Source organism: Bos grunniens, chromosome 7 (assembly GCF_055505025.1).
Source record: "Bos grunniens cultivar Pamir isolate PY7600 chromosome 7, Bosgru_T2T1.0, whole genome shotgun sequence".
NCBI lineage: Eukaryota > Metazoa > Chordata > Mammalia > Artiodactyla > Bovidae > Bos > Bos grunniens.
In genome coordinates this window covers 15124512-15137460 of record NC_141171.1, presented here as the reverse complement: position 1 = coordinate 15137460, position 12949 = coordinate 15124512, and the positions used below count along the sequence as shown (strand labels likewise).

The following is a 12949-nucleotide window of genomic DNA, read 5'->3' as shown; positions in this document are numbered from 1 at the left end:
GCTCCTCTGTCCAAGGGATTTCCCAGGCTAGCATACTGGAGTGGGTTGCCATTTCCTCCTCCAGGGGATCTTCCCTTCCCTTGGCCTGGGTTTAATCCTAGCAGTAACTGGGGACACATGTGTGGGAGGGTGTGGTCAGATTTTCCCCTGGGCAGCTCACAAGGTCCGAAGTGAGCAGGTAAGAAAAGCATGGCTCTGCCCAATTTGTGCCCAGCATCTGGGGACTAGGCGATTTCCCCCCTACCCCATCCCTACGAAGCTGCCTTCTCCTCCCCTCCTCCTCCCAACTCAAAGCCTCTTCTCAGAGCCTTTTAAAATCTTTAGCACTTCTGATGGCAGGGTCTGGGGAAGGGGCAGCAGGCACCATATTGGGCCGTAAAGGTGGCAAGAAGAAGCCCCTGAAGCAGCCCAGGAAGCAAGCCAAGGAGATGGACCAGGAAGATAAGACATTCAAGCAGAAACAGAAGGAAGAGCAGAAGAAACTGGAGGAGCTAAAAGCAAAGGCCTCGGGGAAAGGCCCTCTGGCCAGAGGTGAAATTAAGAAATTTGGCAAACAGTAAGCTGTTCCTTCGGAGAAGGCAATGGCACCCCACTCCAGTACTCTTGCCTGGAAAATCCCATGGATGGAGGAGCCTGGTAGGCTGCAGTCCATGGGGTCGCGGGGTCGGACATGACTGAGCTGCTTCACTTTCACTTTTCACTTTCATGCATTGGAGAAGGAAATGGCAACCCACTCCAGTGTTCTTACCTGGAGAATCCCAGGGACGGGGGAGCCTGGTGGGCTGCCTGCCATCTATGGGGTCCCAGAGTCGGACACAACCGAAGTGACTTAGCAGCAATAGTAGCAGCAAGCTGTTCCTGTGTCTGAGGCAACGAAGACCCTTATTTCCATTCCTGTTTAAACATCTGGATTCCCTGCCATAATATCTGTTGCCATCTGTAGCTAGAATGAAGTGTTGTCTGAGAACCTATTGTACATTTAAGAATAAACTTCGGTAAAAAAAAAAAAAAAAACTTTAATAAGGACATTGATACAATAGTACTATTCAGTCATAAAACGAAACGAAAAAAAAAAAAGCGAAACGAAGGGACTTCCCTGGTGGTTCAGTGGCTAAGGCTCCAGGCTCTGAGTGCAGGGGACCTGGGTTGGACCCCTGGTCAGGAAACTAGATCCCACATGTCTCAACTAAGACTTGGCCCAGAAAATAAATAAGAATATAAACATTAAAAAAAAAAAACATTGTGCTCCTGACAGCACAGTTAGGCATTTCAAGTTCAAATACCTTCAGAGGCCAGGCTGGCAATAGAAATACCCAAAGCGACCCAGTAGAGTGACCTGGGGACATATATCCACCCATGGATTTCTCAGGCCAATGCTTTTTATGTATTTTTTTTTAATTTTTATTTTATACTGAAGTATAGCTGATTTGGGCTTCCTGGTGGTTCAGACTGTGAAGGATCTGTCTGCAATGGGGGAGATCTGGGTTCAATCCCTGGGTGAGGAAGATCCCCTGGAGAAGGGAACGGCTACGAACTCCAGTATTCTTGCCTGGAGAATTCCATGGACAGAGGGGCCTGGGGGGCTACAGTCCATGGGGTCGCAAAGAATCACAGACAACTGAGCAACTAACATTTCACTTTCATAGCTGATTTATAATGTTGTGGTAGTTTCAGGCGTATAGCAAAATGATTCAGTTATATCCATTCTTTTTCAGATTCTCTTCCCATACAGGTTATTACAGAATATTTCCTGTGCTATACAGTAGGTCCTTGTTGATTATCTATTTTATCTATAGTAGTGTGTATATATTAATCCCAAACTCCTAATTTATCCCCCCTCCTTTTTTTTGATTAATAAATTTTATTTTTTTTATAGCAGTTTTAGTTTCACAGCAAAATTGAGCAGAAAGTACAGAGATTTCCCGTATACACCCAGAATCTCCCACCCCAAACCTCTCCCTCTATGGACATCCCACACAACAGTAGTGCATTTTGAACCACTGGTGAATCTACATGACCCATGAACACATCATTATCACCCAAAGTGCATAGTGATTTTTTTTTTTTTTTTGCTGCATCCCATAGCTTGTGGGATCTTACTTACCCGACTAAGGATTGAACCTACGACCTCTGCAATGGAAGCTCTTTGTTCTAACCACTGGACCCGACCAAGGAAGCCCCTCATTATACTTTTCTTAACTGGAATTTTTCTGTCAGGAAGAGTTGTTCCTTCTCCCTCATCTTAAAATAGACTCACTCGTGTATTTAAATCAGTTTGGACTTGTGGTTACTTATTCTTCAGGTTATAATTCAATTCTAATGCTGTCTAGTTTGTTCAAATTGTCCCAGCTTTGGCCAGCAGTTCTTTTCAGGCTGGCTCCTGTCCTTTTGCCTTTTTGATTTCTCCACTTCTGGCTCTAGAAGAGGCTCCAGTGTCCTTGTGGATTTTCTCTGCCCTAATCCTAGAAGCAGTCATTCCTCCAAGGAGCCCTGGTTCCTCCTCCTGGAAAGTGGCATTCAGAAACCAGTTCTGGATGCTGAGTGTATGCATTGCTTCTAGGGTGTCATTGCTTCTGGACACATGGCAGACAGAGCTAGGAAATCTGTATACACTCAAACCTATATTTAAAAAAATATAATCCTTTATTAAAAAAATATAAACCTTTATTTAAAAAAATTTTTATTGGAGTATAGCTGCATTACAATGTTGTGTTAGTTTCTGCTGTACAGCAAAGTGAATCAGCTCTCTGTATACATATCTACTCCTTTTTGGATTTCCTTCCCATTGAGGTCACCACAGAGCATTAAGTAGAGTTCCCTGTGCTATACAGTCGGTTCTCATTAGTTATCTATTTTATACACAGTATCAATGGTGTATATATGTCAGTCTCAATCTCCCAATTCATCCCACCCACCCTTCCCCTGCCTTGGCATCGGTATGTTTGTTCTCTGCCTCTGTTTCTATTTCCACTTTGCAAATAGGTTCATCTCTAACTATTAAACATCTCATAATGATAACCCCATCTAGCAACACGGTGCTTATTTGCAACTTCCTCTCCAACAGTATGAAAACTGGTTGTCAGTATCTACAATCTATGTACTTATTTGTTCAATGCTAGTACATAGCTATTCCCAAATTAAGCTCTACCCCTGTGAGACACAAATTCACTCACCCGAGTACAGTGTTTCTATTCAGTTCAGACAGACGTTTGAATGGGAAACCTTGGAGCCAAGCAAACAAATCTTATAGTTGTGAGGCAGAGTTGGCCCTCTGACCTACAGTTTGAGACACCACCTCCTCCCCTCCTTGCGGAAACATGACTGCTCTGGTCGTGGGAAAGTTGTCAGTTTGCAGCTCCCTGCAGCCACATACAAGCCTCAGAACTGGTAGATGGGAGATAGAGATGGGGGACTGGGAAGTCTTGCTGCAGCCCTCTGCCTCTTTGGATGGGTGGAAGTGTGAGGGGGCTGTGGGAGGCATTTTGCTCTTTTAGAGCCAAGGCTACAGCTCAGGGAGAATGGGTACAGATTGGGTGGAGCAGCCCCTGTGGGTGACGGCCCTGGCAGCAGAACTTGCTAGGCAGGTGTGCCAGCCCAGGCATGCATCAGGCGGGCAGGCTGTGGCAGGGGTGCCCTTCCCTGGGAAGAGACCAGGCATGGGTGGGGGGCAAGGCGTGGGGCGGGCTGGGTTGGTGGTGGTACGTGGGGCGGGTGGGGCCTGAGCTGTACCCCTTCTAATTCCTCCTCAGGGATACAGTGGTGCCCAGAAGCACCTGTGCATGCGTGCTGAGTCACTTCAATTGTGTCCGACCCTATGGACTGTAGCCCGCCAGGCTCCTCTGTCCATGGGATTCTCCAGGCAAAGAATACTGGAGTGGGCTGCCATGACTTCCTCCAGGGGATCTTCCTGACCCAGGGATCGAACTCACATCTCTTAAGTCTACCTGCATTGACAGATAGGTTCTTTCCCACTAGTGCCCTAGCCAACATTTATTGAACACTCACCTGTGTCTGGAAGCTCCGTTCCATGCCTTCCTCCTCAAGGGCATCTCTCAGAGTGGAAACTGTCATTATCCATTTTACAAAAGAGGCCACCAAGGCTCCGAGGAGAGTGTCACTTGTCTTGAGTCCTAGATTACAAAGTAACTGAGCCTGGCTCCAGTCTCCAAGCTCTTAATTTTTACTCAATGACTGGGGAGAAGCACAGACAGGGCCCCTGCCTTCCTGGAGCTGGGAGTCCAGGGCAGAGACATATGATGTACCATATGAATCAGTAAATAATGAAGGTCATTTCAGACGGTACCAACTGCAGTGTGAGACTGGGGAGGAGGGCGACACAGACGGGAAGGCCTCTCTGAGGAAGTGACTGCCTGGGAAGAGCTGGGGGCAGGGTGTTCTGGTCACGCTGATCCCCAAGTCCCAAGGTCTTGAAGACTGTGAGGATGTGGTCTGGGGCCGGGGCAGGGTGCGGGGGGGAGACAGTGGGGCTGGAATAGGAAGAATGGAGATAAAAGAGGGAGAGACTGTGCCAGGCCTTGTGGGCCTTGAAGGCCTGGTATTTTTCGAATTTGGACTTTTACTCTGAGCCACATAGGGAGCCATGGGACCATCTGGAGCAGAAGAAGGCTGTGATCTTGTGGGATCTCATGCATGAAGTGGCACAAGTTGGGGGTGCTGGGCCGGGGACCCAGGGCCGGAAGCCCCCCTCCACTGTATATAGGGCCCGTGGGAGGTGAGATTGCCACTTGGGAGGTGAGAAGCAGCCACATTCCCACCCTAGGGTGTGGCTTCCCCTTTACAAAAGGGGGTCATTTATCAAGCACATGGCCCTGACACTTTGGGGAATCTTCAGGGCTCATCCTTGATGGCTTGGTGGGGGAGGGTGGGGGCTCCAGCACTCAAATCTTACCACACCCACCCCACCCAACAGCCATCTCCGCACCCCCCAACTCTGGCTTCCCTGGCTGCGTTGCCCCAGTGCCTGATCTGTTGGAGCAGGCAAAGAGAAGAGAAGTCACTCAGTTCTGTTGACTCTTTGCGACCCCATGGACTGCAGCCTACCAGGCTCCTCCATCCTTGGGATTTTCCAGGCAAGAGAACTGGAGTGGGTTGCCATTGCCTTCTCCAAGGGATCTTCCCAACCCAGGTCTCCAGCGTTGTAGGCAGACGCTTTACCATCTGACCCACCAGGAAAGGAGCAGGGAAGAGTGGTTCTATTTGGAGCCACTGGGATCCCTAAGAGGTGACAGGAGGATGCAACCTAGCCTGGGTGCCCCAAGGGGTCTCTCTCCCGGGGGGCGTCCCTCTGACCCATCTGATCCATCTGCTGATCATCTCTGGGCCGCCCTCACCCCACCGGAGGCCGAGGCCAGCAGAACCTGAGGCGGCCGGTGCAAAGGGCACAGTCCTAGCGAAGGTCGCAGCAGCCAGGCCCAGCCCCCCCTTCCCGGCTCTGGCCTCTGATCGGAGGGAGCTTCCCAGCCTGGAAGCTCCTGGGAAGTGGGGGTGGCGGGTGCGGGGCCAGCTGGGACTGGCCCAATGGAGGAGCTGAGGCCTGGGAGAGGCGTGGGAGAGACACAGGCGGAGAAAGACAAAGAAGCGACGGAGAGAGAGACACACACACACACAGAGTCGGAGAGAAACAGAGACGGAGACACCCCGAGAAATCAGGAGGGAGAAACACACGGAGAAAGTGAGGGAGACAGTCATTCATTCACTCACTATCTCCGCGGCTGCTTATTGGGCACGGGCTTGTGTCCAGGCAATGCCCAGAGCAGACACAAATCTCTGCCCCGGTGGGGCTGACTGTCTGGTGGGGACACAGCCCAGAAACCTGATAACCGAGTAAATCACGTTGTCCAGAGTGATAAAGGGGAGAGATACGGGGTGGGGGAAGCGGGACAACCAGGGGGACTTACGAGCCAGATTCTTCTTATCTGGGGAGGAGAAGATTCCCACCAGCATCTTGACTGCGCCTGCCCTTCCCCCACCCGCCCCAAACTGGGGATGGGAGAGGGGAAAGGGGGTGGGGCCTGAGCCCGAAGCCGACGGCTCTATCTGTTGGGGGGGAGGGGAATTGAGGCTACGGCTGCTAAAGACCCCTCTTAACCCGGGTTGCCGGGGTTCTTCCGTCGACTGGACGTCCTTGGGGTGCAGCCCAGGACGTTTAATCAGAAGGTAGGTGGTAAAAGGGGAGGGATCAGTGCCCAGAGCACAGAGGGGACCCCTCTATTAGGTGTTGGGGGGACAGGAGGGGAATAAACTCAGGTTGCGGCCGCCCGGGCTGAAGAACCCTCCCCCTGCTCGTGTCTCCGGATCCTCCCACCGCGACGGAGCGTCCCTGGGAGGGCCGCCCGGGCCCGGAGGGGGGAGCCGAGGGCTGGCCAGTGCCAGTCGGCGCCGAGGGCGCGTTCCGTTGCCGCGGCGGGTGGTACAGACTGGCAGACACGCGCTGGCAGCCGCGGGCTGGCAGCCCGTACCCCAAGAGGAGGAGGGGGCAACTGCTGGCGATTGCCAGCGCTCTGCCTTGGGGGCCGCCCTCTCGCCTGCCCCCAGCCCCGCCTCCCGAACAGGGGCCGCTCTCTCCGCTCCCGGCCGCGCGACTGTCGAGCGCGCACTACCTGGGCGCAGCGGTGAGTGTCCACCACCGGGTCCTTTCGCGCGCGGGGCTCGTCCCGGCCCGGGGGTGGGAGTTGCCCTGGCCACCACCCTTGTCCCCTTGGCTTGGATTTCTGGGGCCTTTCCCGAAGGCTCTTGGAAGGGGAAAACCTGAGATTTCGGGACTGGATGCGGGGACCCGGGATGGGGGTAGGAGGCACCCGGAATCCCCCCCCTCCCCCCCCGCCTCGTCCTCTCCCAGCCACACCACTGCAAGTTTCGCTACCTCACCCTTGTCTCCAGGCAAAAGGAGGAGAGGTGGGAGGTACACAGGCTGCGAACCACTGCGCAGTGTCCCCAGCGCAGCGAGTGTGACCCTGGGGTGACCCTCATCTGCGTGTGTTTGGTGTCCCCTTCCCCCCAGCATGGCTGAGTCCGTGACTCGCTGTGAGTCTGTATTTGCGCCTGATTCCCTGTGTGCAGCTCAAGCCGTCTGGGAGGCATTTGTTTCTGCCCTGTTCAATTAAATCCGTTCCCCTCCCCAGGCCCTGGTTTTCTCGTCTGTTCAGTGGGACTTCCGTGACTGTGTCTCAGTTTCTGCGTGGATGTGTTTGTGTGGAGCATGAAAATCTTTGTGTCTGCTTCTTTGCGAGGTACTTCGTCTGAGCCTCAGTTTCCTCGTTTGTAAATTGGGGTTAAGGGGAGAGCTGCCCAGGGTATTTTAGCGCGAAGTCACAGTTGGGAGGTATTATACTTTATTGAGGTGTATGTCCCTCTGCAAGAGTCTATGAGAGGTGAATTCCGTCTGCTGCCCTCAGGCTCTAGCCCTGCAAAATGGGTGGAGTTTTCTCTGCCTTCTCACTGAGGTTTTGCAGCGAATGAAGGGGGGAGTTCGCAGGGAAAAAACCTCTATGCAGCGAGGCGCGTAGATTGTGGGGTTCTGGGTCCCAGAGGGTGGGTGGAGGTTGTGAAATTGTGGCCTGTGAGACTAGGCATAAAATCCTGTCTGTGTGGAGGGGAATTTGTATATATCTTTCAGTGTCCCCTTGTCATGTGTGAATGTACTTCCTTTTTTTAAAATTTCTTTTTGTGCTTTCTTTTTTAAAAAACTATTTTTATTTTTGGCTGTGCTGGGTCTTTGTTGTTGCGTGAGCTTTCCTCTGGTTGCACCCAGTGGGGACCACTCTCTAGTTGCCCAGCTAGGACTTCTTGCGTGGGTTCTTTTGTTGCTCTAGGGCGCTCAGTTTTCAGTAGTTGCGGTGCCTGGGCTCAATAGTTGTGGCGCACAGGCTCAGTTGCTCTGCGGCCTGTGGGATCTTCCTGGACCAGGGATTGAACCCTTGTCTCCTGCACTGGGAGGCGGTGGATTCTTATCCACTGGACCACCAGGGAAGACCTGAACCTACCTCCATGGTTCCCTGAGAGGGTGTAACTCCGAATTTTGCCCTAGTTTGTGACTATCTGTGCACATGTCCTTGTCGATGTGTCACTGTATGTGTCCCTTTCTCTGTGTGGCTGTTTCTTTCTGTTTTTGACTAAGATGCCTCTGAGTATCCGTGCCTGTGTATGAATTATTAGTGTCCCTTTCATGTGGGACTCTGTTACCCTGTCCCTTCGTGATATGATTTGTCTCCTTGTGTCGGCCTGTCTCCATGGACACCCCCTCTTCTATCCCAAATTCCCTCTGGACCCCGGCGTGAGTGTAGGGTAGGGAGTAGGGGGTTAGAACCCCCTTCCCAGGTCAGGCACCGCTTATGCCTGCCTTCGCAGGCCGCCGGGGATGGTGACCATCAGGCCTGACATTGCTCCCAACCTCTCCGCAGCCCTGGGGCGGGCGGCCCATGGAGCCGGGGCTGCTGCGGTCTGCGCCGCGGGTGAGCGAGGTCATCCTCCAGCATTACAACTACACCGGCAAGCTCCGCGGTACGCGGTACCAGCCTGGTGCGGGACTGCGTGCAGACGCCGTCGTGTGCCTGGCCGTGTGCGCGCTCATCATGTTGGAGAACTTAGCCGTGCTGGTCGTGCTCGGACGCCACCCGCGCTTCCATGCGCCCATGTTCCTGCTTCTGGGCAGCCTCACGCTGTCCGACCTGCTGGCCGGCGCCGCCTATGCCGCCAACATCCTGCTGTCGGGGCCATTCACGCTGCGCCTGTCGCCCGGGCTCTGGTTCGCCCGTGAGGGCGGCGTCTTCGTGGCGCTCTCCGCGTCTGTGCTGAGCCTTTTGGCCATTGCACTCGAGCGCCTCCTCACCATGGAGCGTCGGGGACCCGCGCCCGCCGCCCGTCGGGGGCGCACGTTGGCGCTGGCGGCCGCCGCCTGGGGCTTGTCGCTGCTCGTCGGACTACTGCCAGCGCTCGGCTGGAACTGTCTGGGCCGTCTGGAGGCCTGCTCCACTGTCCTGCCGCTCTACGCCAAGGCCTACGTGCTCTTCTGCGTGCTCGCCTTTCTCGGCATTCTGGCTGCCATCTGCGCGCTCTACGCGCGGATATACTGCCAGGTTCGCTCCAAGGCGCGGCGCCTACGGGCGCACCCCAGGACTGGCGAGGGCGCCTCGATGCGCGCGCGCCACACGCCGCGCTCCTTGGCGCTGTTGCGCACGCTCAGCGTGGTGCTCCTGGCCTTCGTGGCTTGTTGGGGCCCTCTCTTCCTGCTGCTCTTGCTGGACGTGGCGTGCCCGGCGCGCGCCTGCCCTGTACTGCTGCAGGCGGACCCCTTCCTGGGCCTGGCCATGGCCAACTCGCTCCTGAACCCCATCATCTACACGTTCACCAACCGCGACCTGCGTCACGCGCTCCTGCGCCTCGTCTGCTGCAACCGGGGCCCCTGCTGCCGAGACCCAGGTGCCTCCCGGCGGCCTGGGAGCGCCCCTGGGGCTTCGGGCGACCTGCACCGCTGGCTGCCTCCCGGCTTGGATGGCAGCTCCAGCCGCTCCGAGCGCTCCTCGCCCCAGAGGGACGGGTTAGAGACCAGCGGTTCCACCGCCTGCCCTGGTGCACCCACGGTCGCCGGGACCCTGGTAACCCCGCCAGCTACAGACTGACGCCCTTTGACCGCGATTGCCCTTCCTAAGAGCACTTTTGCAGACTTTTTAAATACAGGAATTTATAGGAAAAAGCAGCCAAAGATGAAGATGGTGGAAGCAGAAAAGACCTAGGAAAATATATTTTATTGACGCTAAACTCCACAGCAATGAAGAAAACAGACAAAAATCCCTGCTTTTGTGGAATTGATGTTCTTGTGTCGGACTCAGAGATGATAAGGGCGTGAAGAAGTGTGGAGATGATTCCGGTGACAATACAGTGATGCGATGGTGGTCAGGTGATGTCTTTTGGAAGAGGTGGTGACATGTGCTGTGAGCTGAGGTGATTATTATCCTGGGAACTTTTTTTTTTTTTTTTTTTAATCCTGGGAACTTTTATTTTTGGCATGTGGGATCTTAGTTCCCTAATCTGGAATGAACCCACAACCCCTGCAGTGGAAGCAGGGAGTCCTAATTATGGACTGCTAGGGAATTCCTTGTCCTGGGAACTTCTGAAGGAAGAGCATTTCAGAATTGGGGAACAGCAGGTGCAAAGGTCCTAAGGCTAGAATATGCCTGTGTGTTCTCCCAAAAGCAAAGATCTTAGTGCTATTGGAGCAAGGATGGAGAGGCAGAGAAGAAACAAAGGAAAATAATGGGGCAGGTGGGGCAAAGCCTTATGGACCCAGGGGAGAAACTTCTTTTGCTCTGAGTGAAGTAGTACTCCTGGAAGGTTCTAGGCAGAGGAAGGACTTAATCAGGCTCAGGCATTTACAACTGCCTCTGCTCTCTGTAGAGGGTGAAGCCAGGAGAACTGGGTGATGGTAACTGCCTAGGAGAGTGATGACAAGGACTGGGACGTATGGATTCTCCACAGACTTGGGAGGGATTGGACAGAATTATTGAGGAATTGGGTGCGGGGGAGAAAGGAGTCAAGGACAGGTGTTCATTTTTAGAGGAGAGGCCAAAGACGGAGCACCCTAAAACTTGACTCTAGGAGACTCAGCCTGTTCCTCTGTGAAACAAGATTTTTTTGAAAGTGGTATCAGATCCTTCATAAAAGAATAAAAATATAATTGAATAATAAGAGTAATTAGTTGATTTTACCCTTGGTGGCTCAGATGGTAAAGAATCTGCCTGCAATGTAGAAGACCTGGGTTCGATCCCTGGGTTGGGAAGATCCCCTGGAGGAGGGCATGGCAACCCACTCCAGTATTCTTGCCTGGAGAATCCCCATGGACAGAGGAACCTGGTGGGCTGCAGTCCGTGGGGTTACAAAGAGTCGGACACAACTGATTGACTAAGCACAGAACAGGATAGTTACTCCCATAGTATTCTAGGCCTGGGACATGCCTTTTTCTCACCTTTCCTACAATCTTGTAAGGTAGGTTTTCTCACTCCCATTTGACAGATGAGGAGAATCCAGGAACTGAGTATTTTATCCTATTTTCTGAGCCAGGATATTAGCCAAGGAGGTTAGGCTCCACATTTTCAAGAGGTCTGTTAAGCCCAGACCGACACTCCTTTGTTCAAGGGTCTGCATTTTTTGCCAGGGCGATATTAGGGCCCCCGGCTGTGCCCATGAAAGGTTCCAGGCATCCTGACCACAGTTCCCAGCTGTCTCGGGCTCCCAGCTGTCCCCAGGCACATTCCTAACCTCAGTGTGGAGAGGCAGGCTGGAGAGGGGCAGGGTGGGTTTGGGGAAAGGGCCTGGGGCTTCGGGTTCAGATTGTGGCACACCATTTGCCGGGACATGCGGTGTGTAGGGGTGCGGGTGAGGGGCACTGACGAGCCAGGGGAACTGAGTTCCCGTGGGCCACGCTCACACCGTCCCTGCATGCTGTAAGCACTGGGAAAACCAACCTATTTCCTGGAACACAAACACTCAAGCCTGGGGTCATATGCCAGTGCGCTTTGAGAACTGATTCTAATTTCCTACCTGGTTCCAGTATCCCCAGGCTCCTGTAATCTTCCAGAGCAACCTGAGCCACCCCACCCCATTGCTCAGTTGTTTGATGATGGTGTGATAGCAGAAGAGTTATTTACTTGTTCACATTTTACAAAATTCAAAAAGCACCAGTTCCCACTCCTGGATATATACACTTGGGAAACTTGCAGAGCCATTCTGTGGGTAAATGAGCTGAAATGTAAATACATCTTCTCTCTTTTTACACAACTTTAGCTTTGCTCTCCACCTTGCTTTGATCGTTTAATAGTATCATCTTGGAAATTGTTGCATGTCTAGATTTTGTACTGTGTTAATTGGACCAGCCTAGGTGCCTTAACAGAGAAGGCAACGGCAACCCACTCCAGTACTCTTGCCTGGAAAATCCCATGGACGGAGGAGCCTGGTAGTCTGCAGTCCATGGGGTCGAGATGAGTTGGACACAACTGAGGGACTTCACTTTCACTTTTCACTTTCATGCATTGGAGAAGGAAATGGCAACTCACTCCAGTGTTCTTGCCTGGAGAATCCCAGGGACGGGGGAGCCTGGTGGGCTGCCATCTATGGGGTCGCACAGAGTCGGACACGACTGAAGCGACTTAGCAGCCACAGCAGCGGGTGCCTTAAACAACCAAAGTTTATTTCTCATAGAGCTGGAAGTCCAAGATCAAGGTGTCAGCATGGTAAGCTTCTGGTGAGAACTCTCTTCCTAGCTTATAGACAGCTGCCTTGTGGCTGTGTCCTCACATGGTGGAGAAAGAGATCTAAGTTCTCTGGTGTTTCTTCTGATAAAGGCACTAATACCATCATGAAGGTCCCACCCTCATGACCTCATCTAAATCTACCTCCCCAAGCCCCCATCTCCAAATAACATCACTTATTTTTATATGTGGGCTCAGTCACTCAGTTGTGTCTGACTCTGGGACCCCATGGACTATAGCCTGCCAGGCTCCTCTGTCCATGGGATTTTCCCAGGAAGAATACTGGAATGGGTTGCCATTTCTTCCTTCATGAGATTTTCCTGACCCAGGGATCAAACCCTAGTCTCCTGCATTGGGTGGCAGATTCTTTACCACTGTGCCACCTTGGAAGCCCAAATACCATCATCTTGTTATGTTAGGGCTTCAATATATGATGGTGGGGAGGGGGCACAGACCATAACACTTTTTATGTCACTATTTTTTAATTGAATAATTGCTTTACAGAGCTTTTTTTTTTTCACATTTAAAAATATTGAGGTAAAACATTTACACAGCTAATGGCTTCTTTTTACTGGCTGCATAGTATTTCACAGCATAGATTACACCAGGGCCCTAGGGATGCACACATGTTAAATCCAACACTTGGCATTTAAACACAGTATTGCAATAAACATCTGTGTACATAC

At 52.6% G+C, this 12949-nt stretch overlaps 1 protein-coding gene, 1 long non-coding RNA gene and 1 pseudogene across 5 annotated transcripts; 2 read left to right on the top strand and 1 right to left on the bottom strand.

The window, feature by feature from the left end:
- The first annotated feature begins 326 nt into the window (after nt 1–326).
- Nucleotides 327–560, top strand: LOC147368582 (translation machinery-associated protein 7 pseudogene; annotated as a pseudogene).
- Nucleotides 561–2197: 1637 nt separating this feature from the next.
- On the bottom strand, nt 2198–6055 carry LOC147368581 (uncharacterized). The gene is made up of 3 exons (XR_015166693.1): nt 5919–6055; nt 4006–4130; nt 2198–2619 (listed from the first exon to the last, which is right to left on the bottom strand). It is a non-coding gene; the product is annotated as an uncharacterized LOC147368581 (long non-coding RNA).
- Nucleotides 5620–10704, top strand: S1PR5 (sphingosine-1-phosphate receptor 5). 4 transcript variants are annotated; one of them, XM_086409301.1, is made up of 3 exons: nt 5620–6177; nt 7143–7250; nt 8421–10704. In XM_086409301.1, exon 3 carries the CDS (start codon nt 8439–8441, stop codon nt 9636–9638), a length of 1200 nt encoding a protein of 399 aa, XP_086265427.1. In that variant the 5' UTR covers nt 5620–6177; nt 7143–7250; nt 8421–8438; the 3' UTR covers nt 9639–10704. The 4 variants fall into 4 exon arrangements, with proteins under 4 accessions (XP_086265427.1, XP_086265428.1, XP_086265426.1 ...); XM_086409300.1 differs by lacking the exon at nt 5620–6177 and adding an exon at nt 6327–6632; XM_086409302.1 differs by lacking the exon at nt 7143–7250 and having other exon boundaries at nt 5652–6177.
- The last annotated feature ends 2245 nt before the right edge of the window (nt 10705–12949 follow it).

Excerpts from the sequence above, each read along its gene's own strand:
- S1PR5 (XM_086409301.1), top strand. The coding sequence starts at position 8,439 with ATGGAGCCGGGGCTGCTGCGGTCTGCGCCGCGGGTGAGCGAGGTCATC.